General features: G+C 48.2%; 1 protein-coding gene across 2 annotated transcripts in view; it reads right to left on the reverse strand.

Annotated features, from left to right (window-relative positions):
- DNAJA3 (DnaJ heat shock protein family (Hsp40) member A3) overlaps positions 1–22,646 on the reverse strand; it is a 30,170-nt gene extending 7,524 nt beyond the window's left edge. For both annotated transcript variants that reach the window (XM_058711522.1, XM_058711521.1), the window contains exons 1-10: positions 22,402–22,646; positions 16,488–16,621; positions 12,141–12,224; positions 11,213–11,407; positions 9,741–9,893; positions 6,519–6,666; positions 5,404–5,468; positions 3,335–3,463; positions 2,686–2,801; positions 1,124–1,221 (exon numbers count right to left, since the gene is read on the reverse strand). In XM_058711522.1, coding sequence (XP_058567505.1) covers positions 1,124–1,221; positions 2,686–2,801; positions 3,335–3,463; positions 5,404–5,468; positions 6,519–6,666; positions 9,741–9,893; positions 11,213–11,407; positions 12,141–12,224; positions 16,488–16,621; positions 22,402–22,612 — 1,333 coding nt within the window. In that variant the 5' untranslated portion in view covers positions 22,613–22,646. The remainder of the gene's footprint in view (positions 1–1,123; positions 1,222–2,685; positions 2,802–3,334; positions 3,464–5,403; positions 5,469–6,518; positions 6,667–9,740; positions 9,894–11,212; positions 11,408–12,140; positions 12,225–16,487; positions 16,622–22,401) is intronic.
- Positions 22,647–23,022: the final 376 nt, after the last annotated feature.

The raw sequence follows: 23,022 nt of genomic DNA on the forward strand, positions 1-23,022 counted from the left end.
TACGTGGAATGGCTATTTCCACTTTTCAGTACAAGGGCTGTAACAAGAGTGTAAGAAATCCAGGTACCAAACCTTTCCATGTTTGGTCAGGCTCCCGACAGGCTTTGTGGTGGCTGCTTTGTCACAGACGACCTGGCCCCCTGGACTCCACAGAAGCCCAGCAAGTCCACGCAAAGGCAGTTGCTGCTGGGACCTCCAGCCCTAGGCTCCAAGACCAGCCCTCCCTTCCTGGAAACCCACCCCTGGATGCCATCACCTGCTCTGAGGGACCACACACTCTCTAGTGCCGTTCAGGCTCTGAGGACACGGGGGACATCCACCGCCTGCCCCGAGTGACCACACACTCCCTAGTGCCGTTCAGGCTCTGAGGACAAGGGAGGGGCATCCAGGACCCACACAAGCAGAATGATGTAAGGGGGGAACACCTGTGCAGCTGAGGCCACTTCACCACGCAGCTCGCCCCATCCCGGACCGAGTCCCCACCAACGGAGGACCAGCATCTCCTCCGCAGGGCCCCCACCTCCCACGGGAAGAGGCGCTGCAGCAGAGGCGGCCATCACCACAGCCTGTGCCTGCCAGCAATTTGGTATCAAATAGCTAGTATTTAAAAACACTCTATAGATACAGCCTGACATCCGAGCTCAGGGTAAACGCAGCATTTGTTCGCTGCCGGACGAACTCAAAGTTAGACCTGCTGTGCACAGGCAGGTTTGAGCTCAGTCGACTGGCTTTTTTACGGCTTTGGTAGCTGTCACTTACAAGACACTCTGAAATCTTGGGGAGGCGTTCTGGGTCAGGATTGCATAAAGTCTTCCCATCTGTCTCCTCCTTAAGCTGTTACAAGGAATCTCATGTGGGGATGTGCCCAAGGTCACAGGGCGAGCGGCAGAACCACGGATAGAACTCAGAACAGCTCTCGCAGACACATGGCTGCCCTCCGGCAGGAGGCGAGCTGACACTCTCTGACCTCTGCACACACAGGGCAAGTTAGAGTGGCCGGCAGGAGGCTGTTCCTGGCTCCCAGCGCCCCTCTGTCATGCTCCCCGCAAGGGCAGACCCCAACGTGTTTCTGAACCATGCACCCTCCAAGGACTGAGAGGCCTTCCACGTGTTGCCACCTTACCCGTGCTTGTATTGGTGACACCATTCACCGTCCCCTCCACGTCGGTCTCATCCTCGGCGTAGCTCAGGATCAGGCTCTGCTGCCGGCTTGTGAGTCTCCTGTGGAGCAAACAAATTGAGTGTTTCCTCTGGGCAGCCCTTTAAATGATGGGCTGGGCCGGTTTCCACGTAAGCATGTGGAAAACGTGGGGACACAATAAGGCAGAGGCACACACCCCGAACCTAAGAGCCACCCCCTCAAAGCTTCAATAAAGAAAACCTGAATTACACTGATCATGGTGAGCACTGCATAACATATCAAACTGTTGAATCTTTATGTTGTACACCTGAAACTAATATAACACTCACTGTAAGTCGATTATACTTTGATAATAAAAACGTTTAGTTTGAGAGAGAGCACACATGTGCATGCATGTACAAAAGGACATAGAGAGAGGGAAAGAGAGAGCCCCGACGAGGACCTTGATCTCATGAACTGTGAGATCAAGACGTGAGTCAAAATCTAGAGTTGGATGGTTAACCGACTGAGCTACCCAAGCACCGTGATTAAAAAAAAAAAAAAAATCTCCTAAAATATCTTAAGTTGAGGGGGGAGGGGCTCTTATAAGTGTCGTATGTAGAAAGTTAACTAATTAAAAGGAGCACCAGGGGGCACCTAGGTGGTTCAGTAGATTAAGCGTCTGACTTCCGTTCAGGTCATAATCTCAAGGTTCATGGGTTCGAGCCCCACGTTGGGCTCTCTGTTGTCTGCGCAAGCCCACTTCAGATCCTCTGTCCCCTTCTCTCTGCCACTCCCCTGCTCATTCTCTCTCTCTCTCTCTCTCTCAAAATAAAAAAAAAACTTTTAATTAAAAAAAAAGTAGTGCCAGGGGCGCCTGGGTGGCTCAGTTGGTTGGGCGACCGACTTCGGCTCAGGTCATGATCTCACAGTCCGTGAGTTCGAGCCCCGCGTCGGGCTCTATGCTGACAGCTCGGAGCCTGGAGCCTGTTTCAGATTCTGTGTCTTCCTCTCTCTATGACCCTCCCCCGTTCATGCTCTGTCTCTCTATGTCTCAAAAATAAACGTCAAATAAAAAAATAAAAAAAAAAGTGGTGCCAGAAATTTCGCTCACCTTCCCCAATAGGGTGAGCCATGCCTATCCTGGATGCCACAGCACTCGACTCAAACCTTTCTCCCAAAGAACGGAGACGTCATGTGCTATGATCCAGTTACAGATTCGTGTCTCCCACGAGACCCCCAGTGCCCTGAGAGCAGTAATGATAAAACCAACAACAGCAGCTATTGCTAACTGTTCCTTACGTATTATTCAGTTTTCCAGCAACTAATGAGGGTGGCCTTATTATGCCCACTTTGCAGATGGAGAACCTGGGCAAGACACATCTGACTGTAAGGTAGAAATAACTGGCACAAGCCTCAGTGCTTACGGCAGCGGACCCACAACGGGCCGGGTGGTCTTGCTCGGCATAAGGCCTAGCAGGTAAAAAGCCCTCAAAACCGGGTCCTGCTAGGTGGGGAAAATGCAGAGATTGGGCAGACCTCACCATGGTTACATGGGCACGCACTTTGGAACTCTTATCTTGATGTGAATGTAGTGATCTCCATAGCCGTAGCTGTTAATCCGGGGGATACCTTTCCCACTCATCCGAATCTTCTGGTCTGTCTGAATCCCAGGGGGTATCTATAAAGAAAAGAAATCTGTGGTTTTCCTTGGTCTACAGTTGCTCAAATGGAAACATTTCACTACACTAAGACTCACTCCTTGGAAAGAACTCCCATTCAGGTTTCCAGACATCCACATGGAAGCTGGCTAAACCGGGGTCCACCTGGAGCAGAGCCCAAAACAAGCATGTGGGGGCAGGCAGTTCGGGAAGCTGAGCCCACAGCAGGAGTGAGGGAGCACAGAGAGTGTGACCTGGGAGGGGGCAAAGCCAACACAGGGGCACAGTGCTGGGGCTGCTCCCTGGTGCTAGCAGAGGCGTGGATGTGACCCAGGACCTGCCTTCACTGGTGATTCCTTCATCAGGGTCTATGGTCTGTGATTCACACCCAAGGAATGGCCTAACATTCCTCTACTTCCCCCAGACCCCATCACTGAGTCTCCAACAGGCTGCTCGGCCACAGGTTCTAGCCACTTCTCAGCCGGTTCACAGAGGGGAAAAAAAAAAATAGCAACGAAGGACAAGAGTGGCAAACACGTTCTCGGCCTCTTACCGTCACGTTAATCGTCTCGTACAGGCCTTGCGCTCTGGCTGTCCCCCCAAGAAGAGCCTGAGCTATGGAAATAAAGAGGTCGGAGTGGATGTCTGCACCGTCCCTCCGGAACACGGGGCTTTTCTGCACCTACGGTCCAAGCAGGAGAGATGTGGTTATGCGTGCAGAAGTCCTTCTCGAGACTGGACAACAGCCCATCTCAGCAGCCTGGGCACAGGGTCCGGCATGCGATACGCTGCTTCTTTGCTGAAGAGCACAGCATCAAGGGAGAGGATGTACTTTTGCCAAAGCAGAACATGACCCCAGGCTCCGGGAGTTACAGGTCAGATTCATTTCTACATAGCGACACAAGAGTGTCGGTCTCAGATCAAGCCGCCCCAACGGGCAAATAAAAAAAGTAAAATTGGCTTATTAAACATAAAAAAAAAAAAAAAGCTTACTCTACTGGCAGGTATAAGGAAACAGAGATTAGTACATCTACAAAGGCACAGTTTATTTTCCAAACAGTCATCTGGTACAAACCACCTTCAAGACAGACAGCAGTGGAATGATTCTGATGCACAAGCACTACTTTTGGGGCCTCAAAGACACTTCTTGCCTTGCAGTGATTTCCCCTCTCTCTGTTCTTGTCTATTATCAGGTGGGAGCAGGGTCTGAAACTCCCACCAAGCCCACTGGAGAGCCTGGCTGACAGCTGGCTGCCTTTGTCTTTGATTCCTCGTCTAGCACTTCACGCTTTACAGTATTTTTATCTGTGTTTTAAATTACAAAATATCTCACACACGCATGAACAGGAAAAGTAGGGGCGCCTAGATGGCTCAGTAGGTTAAGCGTCAGACTTTAGCTCAGGTCATGATCTTGCAGTTCGTGGGTTCGAGACCCGTGTCAGGCTCTGTGCTGACAGCTCAGAGCCTGGAGCCTGCCTGGGATTCTGTGTCTCACGATGGACACATCCTCTCTCTGCCCCTCCCCCACTGGTATTCTGTCTCTCTCTCAAAAATAAATAAAACACTAAGAAAAAATTTTTTGAACAGGCAAAGTAAATTACATCACACACGCAGAACGCCCACAACCCAGTGGAGGTAATAAAACATCGCGATGCAGTGAAGCCCCTGGCTCCTCCCCCTCCAGAGTGGCCCCACGCTGACTGTAGCAGTTCTCATTCCCACATATGTACGTGTCCCCAAATAATATGTAGCACCCTCTCACGTGCTTTAAAAGTGTTTATAGACAGTCTCCCTCCCTGCATCCACTCGCAATCTGCTTTCTTTCCCTCAAAGTAACTGAGAAGTCTCAGTTGTGCTGAACGTATGGCTCTGGTTTCTTCCCGTGGCTGCTCTGAGGCACTCTGGCCACAGCACGGTTCTCTCATTCACTCTCTTATCCGAGGGCAGCAGACTGTCATCAGTGTCTTGCTATTATGAGTGAGGGTGTCTTGCACACAGCCTGTGCCTTCCCCTGCTGCGCTCACATGGCTTTCCTGGGGCACCCGGCAGAAATGTGGGGACAAGAACTGTATCTCCTTTACCATCTCCTGTCTCAGAAACCAGGTCTGTCTCTGCACACAGTAGGTAAAACTGCACCTTTAGCTCTTACCACCCCCACCAACAATTTGATACATAAATTTAAAATCACAAGGAGGGGGGTCTGGGTGGCTCAGTCAGTTGAGCATCCAACTCTTGGTTTCGGCTCAGGTCATGATCTCATGGCTTCGTGGGATCAAGCCCCACATCAGGCGCCCTGTGCTGGCAGTGCAAAGCCTGCTTGGGATTCTCTCTCCCTGTCTCTCTGCCCCTCTCCCACTTGTGTGGTCTCTGTTTCTCTCAAAATAAGTAAATTTTTAAAAAAATTACAGAGATGCATTCTATATTTTTATGTGTCCTATGTTTTCCAACTTATAAAAATCTTGAGGAAACTGTTCTGTCCAAACGTAGCACAAAGGCTTGACGTGATACATGTTTCATAACCCCACCGAGGTGGCCACTGTTTCCCTTAGACACGCCCCCATGAGCGCCCACCTCCCTGCAAGAGGGCAAGGGCCCGAGAAGCTGTGCGAGCAGAGCACCCACCCTGAATGTGATGAAAATTTCTCTTTTTCCGACAGGCATCCGCACCGTCTGGCCATCCTCGACTCCTGTAAGAACAAAAGTTCAAAAGGGAACATTTATTTGGGGACCTCCCATGGAGTTTCCTGCCCTAAATCCATTTACAAACCACTGACTTCCTTCCCCGTTCCTATTAATGAGGAACAACACAATTATCCACAGTACATCCAATGGGTGTAACTTCTCAAAGGAGCAAGTACAGCAAGTGATCCCCAAACAAGAGCGCCTTCTATTCGTTTATCCAAGTTCCCTGGACACCTGCTCCTACCAGGTCCATGTAGCATGTCAGTGAGTTTAGAGTTTAGTAGGGGAGACAGCTATCACCCAAATAACAACACTAACAAGTGCATCATTACAAACAGAAACGTGTTCGTAGAAGCAAGGACAAAGGACATCTAAGGAACAGGGAGAGTTCCAGAAGCTGCTCTAGAGAGGCAACACTCAAGCTAGCAGCTCTGGGAGAAGAGTTAACCCGCTGAGAAAAGAAGGTGGAAAGTGAGCTTCAGACACAGGGAGTGACATATGACAAGGCTCTGTCTAGAGGCATTATGGCCCATTCGAAGAGCTGCATGAAGGCAGCTGCAGGAAGGCCGCAGGGCAGGCAACAAGAGGAGAGGCTGCAGAGGCCAGAAGGGGCTGAGACAGGTGGCATTTCTCACCCCAGGAGTCACTGCACAGGCTTCAGGACAAGTGACACGATCAGACTGCCCTGCAGAAAGTCCATCCTGGGAACAAGACCCAGCTGGCGAGAGCAGTCACAGGCGGCCCCTGGGGGCTAGGAGGAAGGGGTAGTGGTGCAGACAGGGCTGGCCACACTGACAATGCTGGCCTCGTTGAACAAAGGTGGAGGAGCTCCACAGGGGAGCAGAGCGGGCGTGTCAGGTACCTTCTGCCCACGAGGCATGCAAGGGTAGATTTTAAGGACAACTAGTACAGAGAGGAAAACGCAAGGAGATTCCAGTTCCCCCTCCAATCCGGGGCTCCAGATCCTTCACCACAGCTTTTACAACAGCCCAAGCACAGGGAAACAAAGGTCCCAGCTGCCCCAGCCCCGGTACGTGGAGGAGACCAGGACCCACCGGCAGGCACAGGGATCACCACTTTCTTCTTCTGCTTGGCCTGTCCGGCTCCTCTGCATATCACGCAGGGAGTCGTGATGATGGAGCCTCGGCCACCACACCTCCGACACGTGGAGCGCATCACAAAGGGGCCTGTATTTATGGTTTCCTGATAAAGAGACGAAAAAGACGGAACCCTTAAGTACACAGGTAAACTCTAATGGCCAAGCCTCTGGGAACACAATGCACGGCAGAGAAATGTTTCATCAAAGACTCGTGTTCTGTGTGAACACGCACTAAAACATACTGCCTAAGAACACAGGGACCCACACCTTTCTCCCAAAGGATGCAGACGTCATGCAAGATGATGCAGTCACAGACGTGTGGAAAACACTCTGGCAGCTATGAGAACTGAGTGTGCATCTGTGGGGCTGTGCCCTACAGATCACACTCGTGCAACAGCATACGTCCCTTGCAGCCTGGGTGGCCACCAGGAGTGAGCTGCCTGAAAAATCATGGTGTAACCACGTTAACAGAACACTGCACGTGGGTGAGAAATGCTTTCTGAGATCACTGAGTTGTAAAAACCGAAGCAAACGCTGCAGCACCATGTACAGAGTGCTACCTTGGGTCACTGGAACCTCCACACAGATGGCTTGAAATGTGCGTGTCCGTCTAAAGCAGGATACACAAGAAGGTCACTAGAGCTGTGCCTCTAAGGAGGATGCCTGGAACAGTTAGGGGGTGGGGCTTGGGGAGGAACACTTAACTTTTCACTGTACTTTCGTTTTTCCTTCAGAATTCTGTACCGTGTGCAAATATAAACACGTACATTTTTAAACATGATAAATTTTAAATTAGAGACTTTTTTTTTTTTTAATTTATTTTTGGGACAGAGAGAGACAGAGCATGAACGGGGGAGGGGCAGAGAGAGAGGGAGACACAGAATCGGAAACAGGCTCCAGGCTCTGAGCCATCAGCCCAGAGCCTGACGCGGGGCTCGAACTCACGGACCACGAGATCGTGACCTGGCTGAAGTCGGACGCTTAACCGACTGCGCCACCCAGGCGCCCCAAATTAGAGACATTTTAAATGTAAGAATTATTTGTCCCAGCAATTCCACCTTTGGAGGTCTGTGTCACAGAAAGTAGAGGCATCAGATGGAAGGCCATATGTGTAGAGGGTTTTCCTGTAGCACTGAAACCTAAGTATTAAGTTGGAAAATGAGATCTGCATGTATCGGCCTGGAGGAATGGGCATGATCCATCAAAGACCAAAGCAAGTTGCACAACAAAGAGTATGTGTAATATACTCTCATTAGAAAGTTTTTGCTTTAAAAAGAAATTTTTTTGTATGGAGACAGAGACTGAGTTGTGGAAAGAACACCTCAAGTTATGAACTTGGGAGTCCAGGCAAGGGGCGATTACTGACATTTTCTTTATGTATTCCTCCGACTGTTGTGTCAGAACAAGTACTTTTCGATAATTTACAAAACAGGCAGGGGGACGCCTAGGTGGCTCAGTCAAGTGAATATCTGACTTGATTTTGGCTCAGGTCATGATCCCAGGGTCGTCCTATGGAGCCCTTGTTGGGCTCTGTGCTGAGTATGGAGCCTGCTTGGGAATTTCTCTCTCCCTCTGTCCATCTGCCCACTCGTGCACGCACTCTCCCGCCCTCTCTCCCCCTTTCCCGCTTTCTAAAAAAAAAAACAAAATGAACAAACAGTGTAAAGAAGTTAGGTTAAACAAAAGAAGTAACCACTTTCTAACCAGTGAGGAGCTGGGGGTAGTAGCCACAGACCACAAGGCCCCACCAGCTGTGGGAGGGGCTGGGGGCCAAGAGGCCCCTGAAGGATGGGGGTGCGCAGGGAGGATGGGGGAGAGGACACTCGGGGGCGGGGGGGCAGAACGAGCAGCACCACGCCAGCAACAGGGGCTGCCTGCCTCCTTGCTCCTGGGGCACCAGTGGTGGGGGCCGGGGGAAGATAGGGAGGACCCAGCCCCCCTCTTTCTTCCCACATGGCCCTCAGGTACAGTGAGAACAGGGCAGTAGTGGCCTCAGGGACCAGACTAGCTGCTCTGGGTGGTCAGGTTTCTCTTTTGTTTTCTCAGCAATCGCTGTTGTAATCAGAGGGGCACTACTCTCTTTAAAAGGTAACTGCTCAGCTCCCAGAGGTTTCAGGAATGGTTACAGAGAGGCAGTACAACCCATTTTTCAGTCTCCTACAATCAACGCGGTGATCTGGAGTTCAGAAGTCAGTATGTGCCTCACCACAACTTCCTCATTAATCTCAAAGGGAAAATTAACAACTTTACAGTGAAGAAACCTGGTGGACACTATCTTAACTAACTACTCATGATCCAATGTCACGTCATCACTAATGGGACAAACTGACACCTCACGACTCCTGACGTGATCCAGTGTCAAGGGCACTACCCCTCTGTGACGTTTCACCAAAAATGTGTGATCTGAATCTAGTCATGAGAAAATATCAGATGAACCCCAATATAAAGGGCATTCTACAAAACAGCTGGCCTGTAATCCTAAAAAATGTCAAGGTCATAAAGAAAAAGAAAGGCCAAGAAACCGTTCCCAGATTAAAGGAGACAAAAGATATGACAACCAAACACTATGCAAAATCCCAGCATGGATCCTGGATCAGGAAAAAAAGGACATTGTAAGGACAAGTGAACACATGAGAATGAGTACAGAAAATGGTATTCTAGCAACGTTAAATTTCCTGATAGTGACAACTGTGTTGTGGTTGCATAAAAGAACATTCTTGTTCCTTGAAAATACACAACAGATATGACAGTGCAAATGGGACAGAATGTTAACAACTGGTGAATCTGGGTAAGGAATAAGGGAGTGGCTCTTTATACTGTTCTGTATGTTTGTATTATATAAAAAACTTACCAAAAGAAAAAAATGATTACACTTCAAGCAAGATTTAAACCCCCCGCCCCCCAGCAACGGTTTCAAATTACCAAAATTTTCAGGGAAGTGTATTTTCAGGGAAGACAGCACAGGATCACTGACCAAGACAGAGTACTCTTGGGAAAGAAAGATCTAGATAAAACAGTCCCACCTAGTCACGGACACTCAAAAGCACCAAGCACTGCCAGATACCTCCAAGGCTATCCACAGGAGTGTAGAAAAAGGGCCGGCAAGGGGTGTGGGGGGGCTAGAGGCGGGGGATCCCAGGCGGGGGGGGGGGGGGGGGGGGCTCTGCCACATTCTCACCATGCCGGAGCCGCCGCAGTAATGGCAGTTCTGCATCTTGGTGCCAGGCTCGTTCCCCTTGCCGTCACACCGCTCGCAGGTGTCAGTGATGTTCACGGTGAACTCCTTGTTGACCCCCTTGGCAGCCTGATTAAACGTCAGCTCCATGATGTACTAAAGAAGTCAGAGGGCAGCCTGTCATCTTTGGTTAATTACCAAAGTGATCCTCCACTTTGAAAGTAAAGGAGGGCAATGGTCAGCGGTTTTCATTCACGTTACCTCTTCTTTTAAAGTGGGCTTTATTCTTTAAGACGGTTTTACACGTTTATAAAATTGAGAGGGAGGTATCAGGATCGCCCCCTGCCCCCACATATGCACAGCCCCCACCAGGGTCAGCATCTGTCACCGGGACGTCCATTTTTTATCAAGGATGAACCCACATGGACACATCAGAGTCCCCCAAAGCTCGTCTTTCACTTCAGGGTCCACCCTTGGTGGTGTATTTCCTAAGGGCCTAAACAAATGTATGACACGGGTCTGTTGTTACAAAATCATAGAGGACTTTTTTTTTTTTTTTCAACGTTTTTTATTTATTTTTGGGACAGAGAGAGACAGAGCATGAACGGGGGAGGGGCAGAGAGAGAGGGAGACACAGAATCGGAAACAGGCTCCAGGCTCCGAGCCATCAGCCCAGAGCCTGACGCGGGGCTCGAACTCACGGACCGCGAGATCGTGACCTGGCTGAAGTCGGACGCTTAACCGACTGCGCCACCCAGGCGCCCCAGGACTTTCACTAAATGTGAAATTTCACCAAAAATCTTCCATGTCCCACCTGTTCATCTCTTCACCCAGCTACTTATTTTTTAACTCACCTGTCCTCTGCCAAGTAGGAATGGATGGGACTCGACTGACTCTGCCCTACATCTCAGGATTTTCAAGAGGGAATGCTTGTTTTAAGTGAAAATGTACTTTTCAACAAACTGTTCACAGATAATATTTGTACATAGTCCTTATAGACAGCTCGAATGATCCCCAAACATAATTTAAGTCATAAAACATGCTCCCTCTCTCAGCTCTGATAATGTCTTATTAGGACATAAACATGCAAGAGGTAAAATTGGTGTTGTGTCTCCGTTCTGGTACCGAGCTCTTCTACAATAATGCAGCAAGCTCCAGACAAAACGCACCCGAATCATGGACCCTCAAAGCCTTCGCCTCAGGCTGCCTGATTAAGCAATTGTACAGCTAAAAAGGATTACCTACATGGTAATCCTACATGGATTACCTACATGGTTTTTCTTAAATATGGGAATTATTTCCTACCAAAATGGCTGCCTCCAGATCATTCCATCGAAGCTGCTTTGGGTTTTTTTTTGTTTTGTTTTTTCTGTTGTTGTTGTTGTTTTTTTTTTTTTTGAGAAAAAGAAACATAAAATGTTTGCCTCACAATGAGCGGCTAAAATGTGAATGATTCTTTAAAACAAGGAGCCTACCTCCTGAGGCTGACTGAATACACTCTGGAAATCCCCAAAAGAAGAGGATGAGAATTCCCCGAAGATCTTCCTGAAGAGCTCCTCGGGGTCGACAGTGGGGCCCCCTTTCCAGTAGCTCTGTCCGGAGGCGCCGGTGTCCGAGCCCGCAGAGCCGTAGGTGTCATACTGTCTCCTCTTCACTTCGTCACTCAGCACCTACAGGAAAAGGCCCGGCGGTCAGGCGCCACCAGGTCTCCCGAGGCCCAGGACACGGCACAAGTTCACACCGTGTGTACAGGTAAGGGTGCTGGATCAGCATTAAATTTCCTGCTTTTGACAAGTGTACTGTGGTTAACGTAAAAGAATGTTCTTGGTCTTAGAAAATTCACACTCGAGTACTGAAGAATAAAGAGATACGGCATCTGTGACGTACTTTCAGATGGCTGGGGGATGTGCACACTCATACAGCAGGTACACGATACTCTACGTATCCTGAGTCCCTACAGACCCTCTAAGTCTGGGAAGGTCGCTCTGGAACGGCTCAGCAGCCCGCCACAGTGCGCGCTTCATCCCTCTGACTACATTTCAAGTTCCTCACGGGCGGCCTCCTACTTTTACAATACGCACCATCCCACTAGACAGAGATGCCCTAAGGAGGGGGGTCAACAAATAAGTGTGGAATTAATTAATCCAACCAGGAGCTCCCAGACCTGGCTATAAATCAGATGACCTGGGAGCTCTGTTAATATAGATTATCAGACCATTTCCTACTGAGATTCCAAGTGAGATCTAGCAGGAGACCTGGGAATCTTTTCTTCAAGGAGGTAATCTGGTATGGGACAGTCTTCACAATGGACCTTATGACATGTCAGGTCACCCTGGGCAGCACACGCTGATGTACCCACACAGCTGAATGACAGTGACTGCACACACAGGTAAGTCGCATTACCTCATAGGCTTCTGCCAGCTGGGAGAACTTCTCCTTGGCTTTGGGATCATCCTTGTTTGTGTCTGGGTGGTATTTCTTGGCCAGCTAAGGGAGAAAACCATAAATTACAATGGACACATGATGATTACTAACACTGGACCTCAAATAACAGTCACAATCTCACCTCCCTTACAGCATTAGTCTGTTTTGAGATTTTGCGACCAACAGCAATTTTTTTTTAATGTATGTTTGTTTGTTTGTTTGTTTTTTGAGAGACAGAAAAAGACAGAGTGCAAGGGTGGGGTGGGGAAGGGCAGAGAGAGAGGGAGACACAGAATCTGAAGCAGGCTCGAGGCTCTGAGCTGTCAGCACAGAGCCTGATGTGGGGCTTGAACTCACGAACTGTGAGATCATGACCTGAGCCAAAGTCAGACGCTTAACCGACTGAGCCACCCAGGAGCCCCATCAACCAACAGCAATTCTTAAAACAAGGCCTAAGACTTTAAAATAAACCATCTCTTGCAGCAACTGGGTTACTCGGTCAGTTAAGTGTCTGACCAACTCTTGGTTTCGGCTCAGGTCATGATCTCACACTCTGAGATCGAGTCCTGCATCGGGCTCTGCGTTGGCAGCATGGAACATGCTTGGGATCCTCTCTCCTCTCTCTCTGTCCCTCCCCCCAACCACATTCGCTCATGCTCGCTCCCTTTCAAAATAAATAAATAAATATTTTTAAAATGTCTTTAAAAAATAAATAAAAGTAAAATAAAATAAACCATCTCTTCAAATCTGAGACATATACACATTTTTTAACCACAACAAATCTCTGCCAAAAAGAACAAATGCTTTAGAACTTGGGCACCTTTGTGAAAGCAGTGGAAAACAGTGTGTCTGATATACCATCAACTATGTAAAAAGAGAAGAAAATAACTGGATACGTAGATGTATCTGCTGTACAAGTTATTTTGGAAAACATATAGCAAGCTAGTAACATTGGTTGCAAAAGGAGGGATGTAAGAGAACAGGAGGGAGACTTTCTACCGAATATACTCTTTTGTATTTGCTTAATTCTGAACAAAGGAAACGTATTGCCTCTTCAAAACACAAGTCTAAATATTAAAAAAGAGTAAAATCTCACTAGGCTGTCCGCAGCTGAGCCGAGCCACTCTAAAACTACGGTTACCCTCCAGGCACTCTGAGCAGTGCTGTGCTTTGCAGGTGGCTCACTGTTGGCTCACTGTTTGCTGCGGCTGCTGACCCCTTCCAAGTCTGGGTCACTACAGGTCCCTCACGTGAGGGAAGGAGGCACACGGAATCCAACCGCGGACCGGAGAAGTCATGTGGCTAGGACGCCACGCCACCAGCAGCTGGCTGCGGTTAGGGTGCAGGAAGTTAAGTGCACAGCCTCCGGGTCAGAGCGTCCGGATCCACTGTGTGTAGCCCTGAGACCCCAGACAGAATGTCACTAAGCACAACTTCCTCGTCTGTCAAATGATGATAACGGTACCTACTCCACAGGGTTGTGGCAGGGATGAGATGAAACACCACATATTCTAAAATGAACACAGGGCACGGCCCACGGCAACATCAGCCATTATTAGGACACAGAAGGGAGCAGAGGATGTAGTCAGGAGGTGGGGGCATCTGGAAGGAATTTCAAATTTTCAACGACAAGCCAAAAAATCACTGATACTGAGTAACAGTATGCCCCAAATCACCAGGATGGCCACCGGAAAATACAGCACTGAGGCAGAGAGCCTCAGAGCTTGCACACAAGATACCACGTCCATGGCTTAGGTGAAAAGAAAGAAAGGAGATGTGACATGTAAATAGTGCATTTGAGCCAAGACAAGATGAAACGGTGTCATGGCTCATAATGCCAAACGAGGATGCAAAGGAGTTCAAATTCAGAAAAGTACAAGGAGACATCACAGGGCTGTACGGGCCAGGCCGACTCCCAAAGACCCATGCTGGAGAAACAAGTACAATGACCACAACATGAAACAGTCGGATTTTAGACAAACATGATCGCATGAGATTAATATGGCTTGAGAGGGAGTTGAGCATATTTTAACACAATTTTTAAACATCCATCACAATTAAGAAAAAAAAAAAAGGGAGGGGTGTTAGGACCTTACCCACATCTGAGAAACATGATGGGATTCTTTTCTGTGATGGGGAACTCACTTCTACCCAAGGTGGGTTGTATCATGATGGACAGCCTTCACTGTTAGAAAGCTCTTCATCAGAATAAGCCTAACCACCCCTGCCTTTGGTTACGTGGGTGACTTTAATCCTCTTCAACAAAACAGCCCAGCAAATAACTGAGGCTGGATATCATGATCCCAGAGAGTCCTTTCTTTACGCTAAGAGCCAGACAAACAGCTCTCGGTCTTCCACAGGAGCAAAAGAAGAAATACGCGTCACCGAGCCTGCAAAGAAAGAACTGGTCATGTGCCATGCCACTCTGGTTTCCGGGAGGAATGAGGACGGTGGCAGGTGGCCAGAAGCTTCCACCCACTCCCCAAAGGCAGGCCGACAGAAGGAAGGCAGCGCCAGCCATCCACAATGGAAAGAGCCATCAGTGGAAAGGCAGAGTACGGCTCCCCTGGCATCTCTGAGCTCAGTCCTGCTTCTGGAGACGCTGGTCCTCACAGCAGCTCGTGGGAGCACACCAGGGGCGGCGTGCTAAGCCCCGGATCAGGGTCTCAGGGAACAGCCAGGACATCACGGTGGGCCACAAAGGCCGGTCCCAAAAGCCACGGCAAGAAACAATGGTGTACTCATGAGATTAGCTTAAGGAAAAGAGAGGCCTTTTTGCAGTATTTGAGTCTCATGTGTGACACCTAGTGACTTACGCGGCCTCGGGCGTAGGTCACAACCTCTCCAAGCCTCTGCCATGAGGATGAAATGACGCAATACACACAAAGCTTTCATCAAGTCCTGACCCCAGAAATTGCGTTGTAAAGACTACTTTAAAAATGTCCAGTTTTAAATTGCACAGTTTTACCTCATCTTTTTACTTCCACACCCAAAAACTTGAATGGCTCCCCACTCTCTTAAATTAAGTTTCTAGGGGAGCCTGGGTGGCTCAGTCAGCTAAGTGTCCGACTTCAGCTCAGGTCACGATCTCGCAGTTTGTGGGTTCAAGCCCCGCGTCGGGCTCTGTGCTGACAGCTCAGAGCCTGGAGCCCGTTTCGGATTCTGTGTCTCCCTCTCTCTCTGACCCTCCCCTGTTCATGCTCTCTCTCTCTCTGTCTCAAAAATAAATAAACGTTAAAAAAAAAAAAAAATTTTAAGTTAAGTTTCTAGTGCTTGCAGAGGGACTCATGTGTTCCCTTGTGGTCCCGGCCTCCATCTTTTCACTGCTCTCCCACCCTTACGTCAGGTACCTTACCTTCCAGTTCAAAGAGGAGAGACATGATATTCACTGTTCCCAAGCCAGGGTCTCTGTTTCCTAACCCCGTGCCTTTGCTCATTCCATTACAACATAAGTCTACCCAAAACCTATACCTGGGGTTCACAGCAGCACTACTCATAACAGCCAAAAAAAAAAAAAAAGTGGAAACGATCCAAATGTCCAAATGGATAAATAAAAATGTAGCCTATCCACGCATGGAATATTACTCGACCACTGAAAGGAATGAAGAACCGATACATGCTACAGCGTTGATGAAGCTTCTTTCCAGAGAGAAAGAGCCCATCACAAAAGTTCACACGATGTACGACTTCACTTCTGTGAAATGCCCAGAACAGGCAAATCCATAGAAACAAAAAGCAGGTTAGTAATTGCAAAGGCAGAGGAGAGAGGAAACTGGGAAGTGAGTGCTGATGGTATGGGGTTTTTTAAGCAGTTGAAAATGTACTGATTGTGGGCATGGTTGTAAAGCCTCCATGAATACATTAAAAACCAGTGAATTGTACGCTTTGAAAAAACATAAGGGAAGGGATTAGCTATCCAAGCCATGGCTGCTAGGTCTGGTCTTAATCAGTATCAGTTCACAAATATTAGGTTCAAAGTTTTTGCCACCCTCCCCCGCCCCCACACAAAAGGAAAACAAAATTTAAAAAAATCAAGAATCTTGTAGTGAATTTTCATACAAGTTACAAGGCACAGAATAATTTTAAATACGAAAACAGCTTTGGAAAAAGATTTTTAAAAATTTGGGTTCTGCCTCTTTTTCTGAAGTGTTAACCAGTGGGACACTATGCACCTGAGGGACAGTCCAGCAAACCCCATCACCTCATTCTACACTGTGAGCCACATGTCACCTACACGTATGGGCATACACGCTGCACTGGTGAGCAGACTAAACTGACAGCATCCCTTCTACAGTCTTGTCCCTAAAATCTGGCTTCCATACAGACCTGGTAATACGCTTTCTTGATCTCCTTCTGGCTGGCATTTCGGGGCACTCCTAGTATCTGGTAATAATCCTCTTTGGCCAAAGGGGAGCTCGTGTGGAAGGATGCAGTACGAACAAAAGGGTAACTTTTTACTCCTAAAAAAGAAAAAAAAGGAAAGAAAATCACTCTGGGAATGTGCTCAACAAAAGGAAGCTGTGAGTAAACACCCAGCCAGGTTACACCTATGAAGGAACGGAGGTCACAGCTTAGGGTCAGTTTTCCCCCCAAGCCCGCTGGAGACCAAACTCACTGCACTTCAAGGATGGCCAAGGCCACTGTGTACAATGAACATAAAATGAAGAGTACTGGGCAGGGCTAATTCTGCTGGATCACGACACAGTGAGGTCGCATCCTCACGACTGCACCCCGGATGGGGGCTACACCGGGGGGGATGACTAGAAAGGGACCTAGCCCCACTGTCACACTACCTGAGCACCTGCCATGTGCCACGTACCTTCATATGCTGTCTTCCTTAATGCTTAACAATTCTCCAGGTTCTTTGCCTCCACCATACAACCTTGGGGATGTGGTTCTGGGGTGGTTCTCAGAGTGTGGTCCCTGGACCAGCAGCATCATCAGCTTGTTGGAAATGTCCATTTTCAGGCCCCACCCCTGACCTGAATCAGAGACTCTGGAGGTGGGGTCCAGCAGGCTGTGTTTAATAAGCCCTCCAGGTGACAATTCTGCCACATGCTCAATGTGAGAACTAAAGAACTAAAGAAACGGTACTCAGGGTGCTGGGTGGCTCAGTCGGATGAGCAGCCGACTTTTTTTTTTAATTAAAAAAAAATTTTTTTTCTTTCAATGTTTATTTTTGAGACAGAGCATGAGACAAAGCTCTGAGTTGAGCTGTCAGCACAGAGCCCGACACGGGGCTCGACCCACGAACCACAAGATCATGACCTGAGCCGATGTTGGATGCTTACCCCCTGAGCCACCCAGGTGCCCCTATTTTTTTTTAACGTTTATTTATTTTTGAGAAAGAGACACAGAGTGTGAATGGAGGAGGGGCAGACAGAGGGAGACAAAGAATCTGAAGCAGGATCCAGCGTCTGAGCTGTCAGCACAGAACCTGATGTGGGGCTCGAACTCACAAACCACGAGATCATGACCTGAGCCGAAGTCAGACGCTTAACTGACTGAGACACCCAGGCACCCTGAGAGGCTGACTCTTTATTTCGGCTGGGGTCATGATCCCAGGGTCATGGGATCAAGCTCTACATCGGCTCTGTGATGAGTGTAGAGCTGGCTTGGGATTCTCTTTCTCCCTCTGCCCCTCTTCCCCACTCGCACTCTCTCTCTGAAAGAAAGAGAGAAAGGAAGAAAAAGAAGAAAAAATGGTTCTCAGTGTTTAAGGTCACAGATCTAAGAGAATCTGATAAAAGTGCTGCCCCTCTCCCAAAAAAAAGAAAACAAACAAAAAAAACACCTAAATAGACACACGGGGTTAAAAGGCCCTATGCCTGAAACTAACTAACAGCTAACTGGGGTCAAAGCCCAAGGCAGAGAGCCATATGCCCTGCCCCCCTTCATGCCTCTGGCATCAGCAGTAGGAGGAACGTCCACTGGCGGACACATCCACTCAACTGCCCTCTGTGCACAGAGCAGAGAACTAACTTGGACTGGTCTGTCACCAAGTGAAGCAGGAGGAGCTGCCCCACAACTTGAGCCCTGCCTAACCTCCAACCCATTCCGTGACAACTGAAGACACGGGGCTGGGAGTGGAAGGGAGCCAAGTAAGAAAGAGCATGAAGATCATGACAGCTCCAGGTTTCTAAGTCGAACTTCAGCCTACAGAGAAGGTTCTGGATGCACCATTCATTCATTCAGTAAATACTCACTGAACATGTACTACTTGCCAGGCACTGAGTTCTGTGCTGGGAATAGGCAGCAGACCATTCAGACACTGCCTTCCTAGAGCTTACATTATTCAAGATATTAATACTGTAGTGGCAGGGAGGATACAATGTGAAGACAAGACCAAAGCCAGCGCCCTCAAGGAGCTTACAGTCCACATGGGAGCGTGGGAGACAGTGTACAAAGAAACAGTACACAAGGACATGCACAGTGAGAACACACATAGGGTCACCTAACCAGGGTTTCTCAACCTCACAATGTTGAGGATGGTATTGGATTCCTCTTGGTGAAGGGGCTTTCCTATTGTTATGGGCTATGTCTCTTTAATTCATATGTTGAGGCTCTAATCCCCAGTGCCTCAGAATGTGACTGTATTTTGAGGTAGGATCCTAATTTTAAGTTTTCATTTATTTAAGTAATCTCTACACCCAACGTGGGGCTAGAACTCACAATCGTGAGATCAAGAGTCTCATGCTCTTCTGACTGAGCCAGCCAGGTGCCCCTGGAGGTAGGATGGGTAACAACTCTGCCAAAACATTGATCTTGGACTTCTAGCCTCTAGAAATGTGAGGATAAATGTGGTTCTCTCTTATGGCATCCCTGGCAAACTAAACTACTTATATGTCAAAGGATGTTCAGCAGCACCAACATCTTATAAGTAGTACACTCTACTGCCCCTCTACCCCTGTCACAAGAGAGCAACTAAATGTCTCCAGACATTGCCAAAAGTCTTTTGCAGGGCAAAATCATTCCCAGTTGAGAAGCACTGACAACCCAACTGAAAAAGTTCAGGAAAGGCCTTTTAAGGCAGCTGCTGTTAAACTGTAGAAATTAGCTAGGCTAAGGAAAGGTTTGAATCTGCCCAGAATTACACCTGTAGTCCTTATGCCATTTGCAACAGATTCCCCTTGTATTTTCAAAAGTGCCTCATTTGGCTGCTGAGTCATAGATCATCTTTGGTTCACATGAAAGTTCACATGCACCTAATAACTGCATGATGTAACTTGTATACGTTTTATACAAATAGAGATGTGGTTAGAGATAATGATGCTGATTAATGAGGCCTAGGAATAGGCAAAGGGCCTTTGAGCTAGCCTAAGGAGTCAAGATATTATCCTGAGGGCAACAGGGAGTCACTGCAAGTGTTAAACAGGGAAAGGAACGCCTTTGCATGAGAAAGAGCTCTCAAAAACAACCCACAACAAACTGGAGGACTGGGAGACTACTTAAAATTAACCTGAGCACAAAACACAACCAGGAGTGTTGAGGGATAATATCCAGGAAGGGGGCCAAGGTAACCAGACAGGAGGACGAGTAGGAAAGAGTCAGAATGATGAGAAATCAGAAGCAGCAAGTCAATCTCGACCTTCAGTATCCCCATACTGTTTCCTGTCCCGCACCCTAGACCCCCCAGAACACAAGGAGCAGACAGCGGGGAAGTAGTGGGAGGTAGGCGACCACAGAGGTCTTTCTTTGGTCAGATTTGAGAGAAACAGAGCTAGCGGCCTAGTGCTCCTATACGGAGTCCCTCTTCACTCAGGAGTGAGGGGCTGCCCTGGTCCTGTCAGCCCCCACCACCCCCAGGCTCCTTACAATCCAGGAAGAGACTGGTAGTGGCAGCTCCAAGAACGTGAGCAGAGACCTTGGACTCAAGAAACACTGGGATGTAACAACGTAACGTGCAAAACTGCATGCGAATAAAGACAAATCACATTTAACTATTACAAATTTGATGACTTTTGACATTATCCAAAAAGCACCAATGGTTAACAATAATTAAAGTTCATTTGGGGCGCCTGGGTGGCTCAGTCAGTTGAGCAGCCAACTTCAGCTCAGGTCATGATCTCATGGTTTGTGAGTTCGAGCCCCGCGTCGGGCTCTGTGCTGACAGCTCGGAGCCTGGAGCCTGCTTTGGATTCTGTGTCTCCCTCCCTCTCTGCCCCTACCCCACTCACACTCTGTCTGTCTCTCCTTCAAAAATAAATAAACATTTAAAAAATTTTTAAAAAAATAATTAAAGTTCATTTAATGGACAAACTTTCCCCCAAGAACAATGTCTTGCCCTTTTTAGAACCCAGAATAGGATCAGCCTCCAAGTCACTCCAAGAATGACAAACCCAGAGTCAAATAACTACATTTTTTTCTGCCCTGGGAGAAAAGTTGTAATTAAAGTGTTGTTTTATGTCCTCTAATTGTATTACTAGATTTGAGAGAACATCAAAGACCCATGTTTGGGAGCTGAGTTGATGCCTTTAGATGTAATAACAAGAGTGTGTCTTGAAGGATGTCATCTCTCAAAAATATTCATCATGTGATACAAAACATGCCTATTCTGGGCTATGTGCTGATTGCAGTTCCTTAGTAAGGGTCCCCCAAAGGCTCAGTACTCAGTGCCTGCCTATCTCTCTCATATATACACAATCAACACAAATGCTCCCCAAACTGGTACAAATGTACTATGAACAGAAATAGCTTAATAATTACCTAAGGAATAAATGAACAAAAAGATGCAGCCAAATTCTATTTAAAACAACACTGACATTAGAAAAAGTTAGCAAAACTTGAAACTTACCACTTTTGCTCATACTGAGAAATACAACATGACATCGCTCCGAGTAACCCTGAAGAAACCTGAATAGACTACTGCTCTACCCGTGAGGAAATATTGGTGGCAAGAGCAGAATTAAAAAATGGGGTCACTTGACCAAAACCTCATCCAATCTCTCTGTTCTCTGCTGTATCCCCAATAACTAGAATAGTGGCCAGCATATGGCAGACTCTCAATAAATACCCGAGTCAATGAACAAATTTTTACAGTTAAGGAAACAGGGGTTCAAAGAGATTAAATAACTCACCCAGGTCCCCCCCCCCCACACACACACACACTGGTAGAGGTGAGTTTGTTCACTTTACAAAAGAATAACGATTACTGATGCTTTAATGACTCCCTTATTACACAAGCATTACAAAATTGCACCCCAACAGGCAATTATCTTGTGTGGGTTATCTTGTCAGGGCCTGTTAATTCATTACCTTTGTAAATATATAGATAAATATCACTTGCACAAATTGTAGGGAACACAACCAGTAAGACAATTCAGACACATGGTTGGTTATTCAGTGTTTCCTCCTTCCTCCTGACAGAAGTCATCCAACACAGAGCAGAACCATCACAGACAAGCACCTAAAGGCTTAATACATATCACTTCGGTATCGCTTCCATCAATTAAGAAAGCTGGTTTTGAATGAGGGCTTTACCATCTTTTCACTTTGTCACTTTCTACAAGTCGTTTAATATCTAGGCTTAAGCTTCTTTGTCTATAAAATGTAATAGCATCTATCACATGGAAATGACCCATGCCGGGTACACAGAAAAGCGCTCGATAACTGTAAGTTTGTATTTTTATTACAGTTGCCAATTTAAGAACTTATAAAAGACTACTAAGTGTATCCTTCGATTAAAACCACGTGACGGAAAGAGCGTGAGCTATTAAAGGACAACTCTACTCTTTTAGGTTTATGACCTTGGGCGGGTCAATTCTTCTTGCTAGAACCTCAGTTTCTCGTTCTTTAAAATGGGGATGACGACTCCATTCTTGCAGGGTTGTTACCACCAAGTGAGATGGGGCACAAAGTACCTAGCACCGTAACAGGTGCTCACCGAATGGCAGTTACCTCCTCCCTTCCGGCTATAAGGTGAAGGGAGGAGACGGGACCGGAATAGGGTAAGGGAGCAGTGGCAGGCTGGAAAGAGGCTTCTAGAAATGTTGATAGAGAAGATAAGACTGTAGGCCTACGCAACATTTCACTACTGCCGCCGAGGGCTCCATGCAACTCTCCCTGGTTTACCATTTCTCAGTAGCCATTTGGGCCTCTCTGCCTCCTGCTCGCCGGTCTCTCTAAGCAATTCTGCATACAGGTCAGAAGATACCGTCCACCCCGCTACCCCCCTAGCCGAATCGAGTCAGTCCCTTCTGGGCCTTAGAGCCCCCACTCGGGCGCTGGAGCCTGCCCTCACCTTTGAAGCTGACACCAGTTCTCAATGTCAGCAGCGCCCCGGAGCCTCGAGCTCTCAGGGAAGGCGAGAATGCAGTGACGTTCAGCTTGTGGCCCAGTGAAGCCCCCACCACGTCCCCCCTGGGCGGCCGGGCTCCTCTCCCCGCTGTAGCCGGCAGCCGCGGGGACCCCACAGCCACCAGCAACCAGCGTGTGGGGCACCGCGCCGCCATCTTGGCCCAGGGACACTGCGCCTGCGCCACCCGGCTCAAGGAGGCGTCGCGAAGACAGCGCGCCGGCGCTGCGATGGCGCTTCCGGAGGCGGGGCCCGTGCGCGCGCACACGCACAAGCGCAAGCGGTGCGCATGCGCAGCAGCACCCAATGCGACTTTCTGGTTGCCAACACCGAAATGAGGCTTCCTCTGAGGGGTGCAACTAGGTATGGGTGCCGTGAAGGACCTCGTCATTCTGTGATGTATGGCCAATATTGTACCTTATCTATGTAGATACGTGGTTGAGTGTGTTCGGTTGTAACTGGTCTCAGGATCCCCGCGAAGGGCCGGACTACATATCCCGGCGTGCAATGCTGCCGTCAGTCGCGCAGTCCCAGCATGCAGTGCGCGGTCTTTTTCCCCTGACCTGA

This window comes from Neofelis nebulosa, chromosome 18 (genome assembly GCF_028018385.1).
Source record: "Neofelis nebulosa isolate mNeoNeb1 chromosome 18, mNeoNeb1.pri, whole genome shotgun sequence".
Classification (NCBI taxonomy): Eukaryota; Metazoa; Chordata; class Mammalia; order Carnivora; family Felidae; genus Neofelis; species Neofelis nebulosa.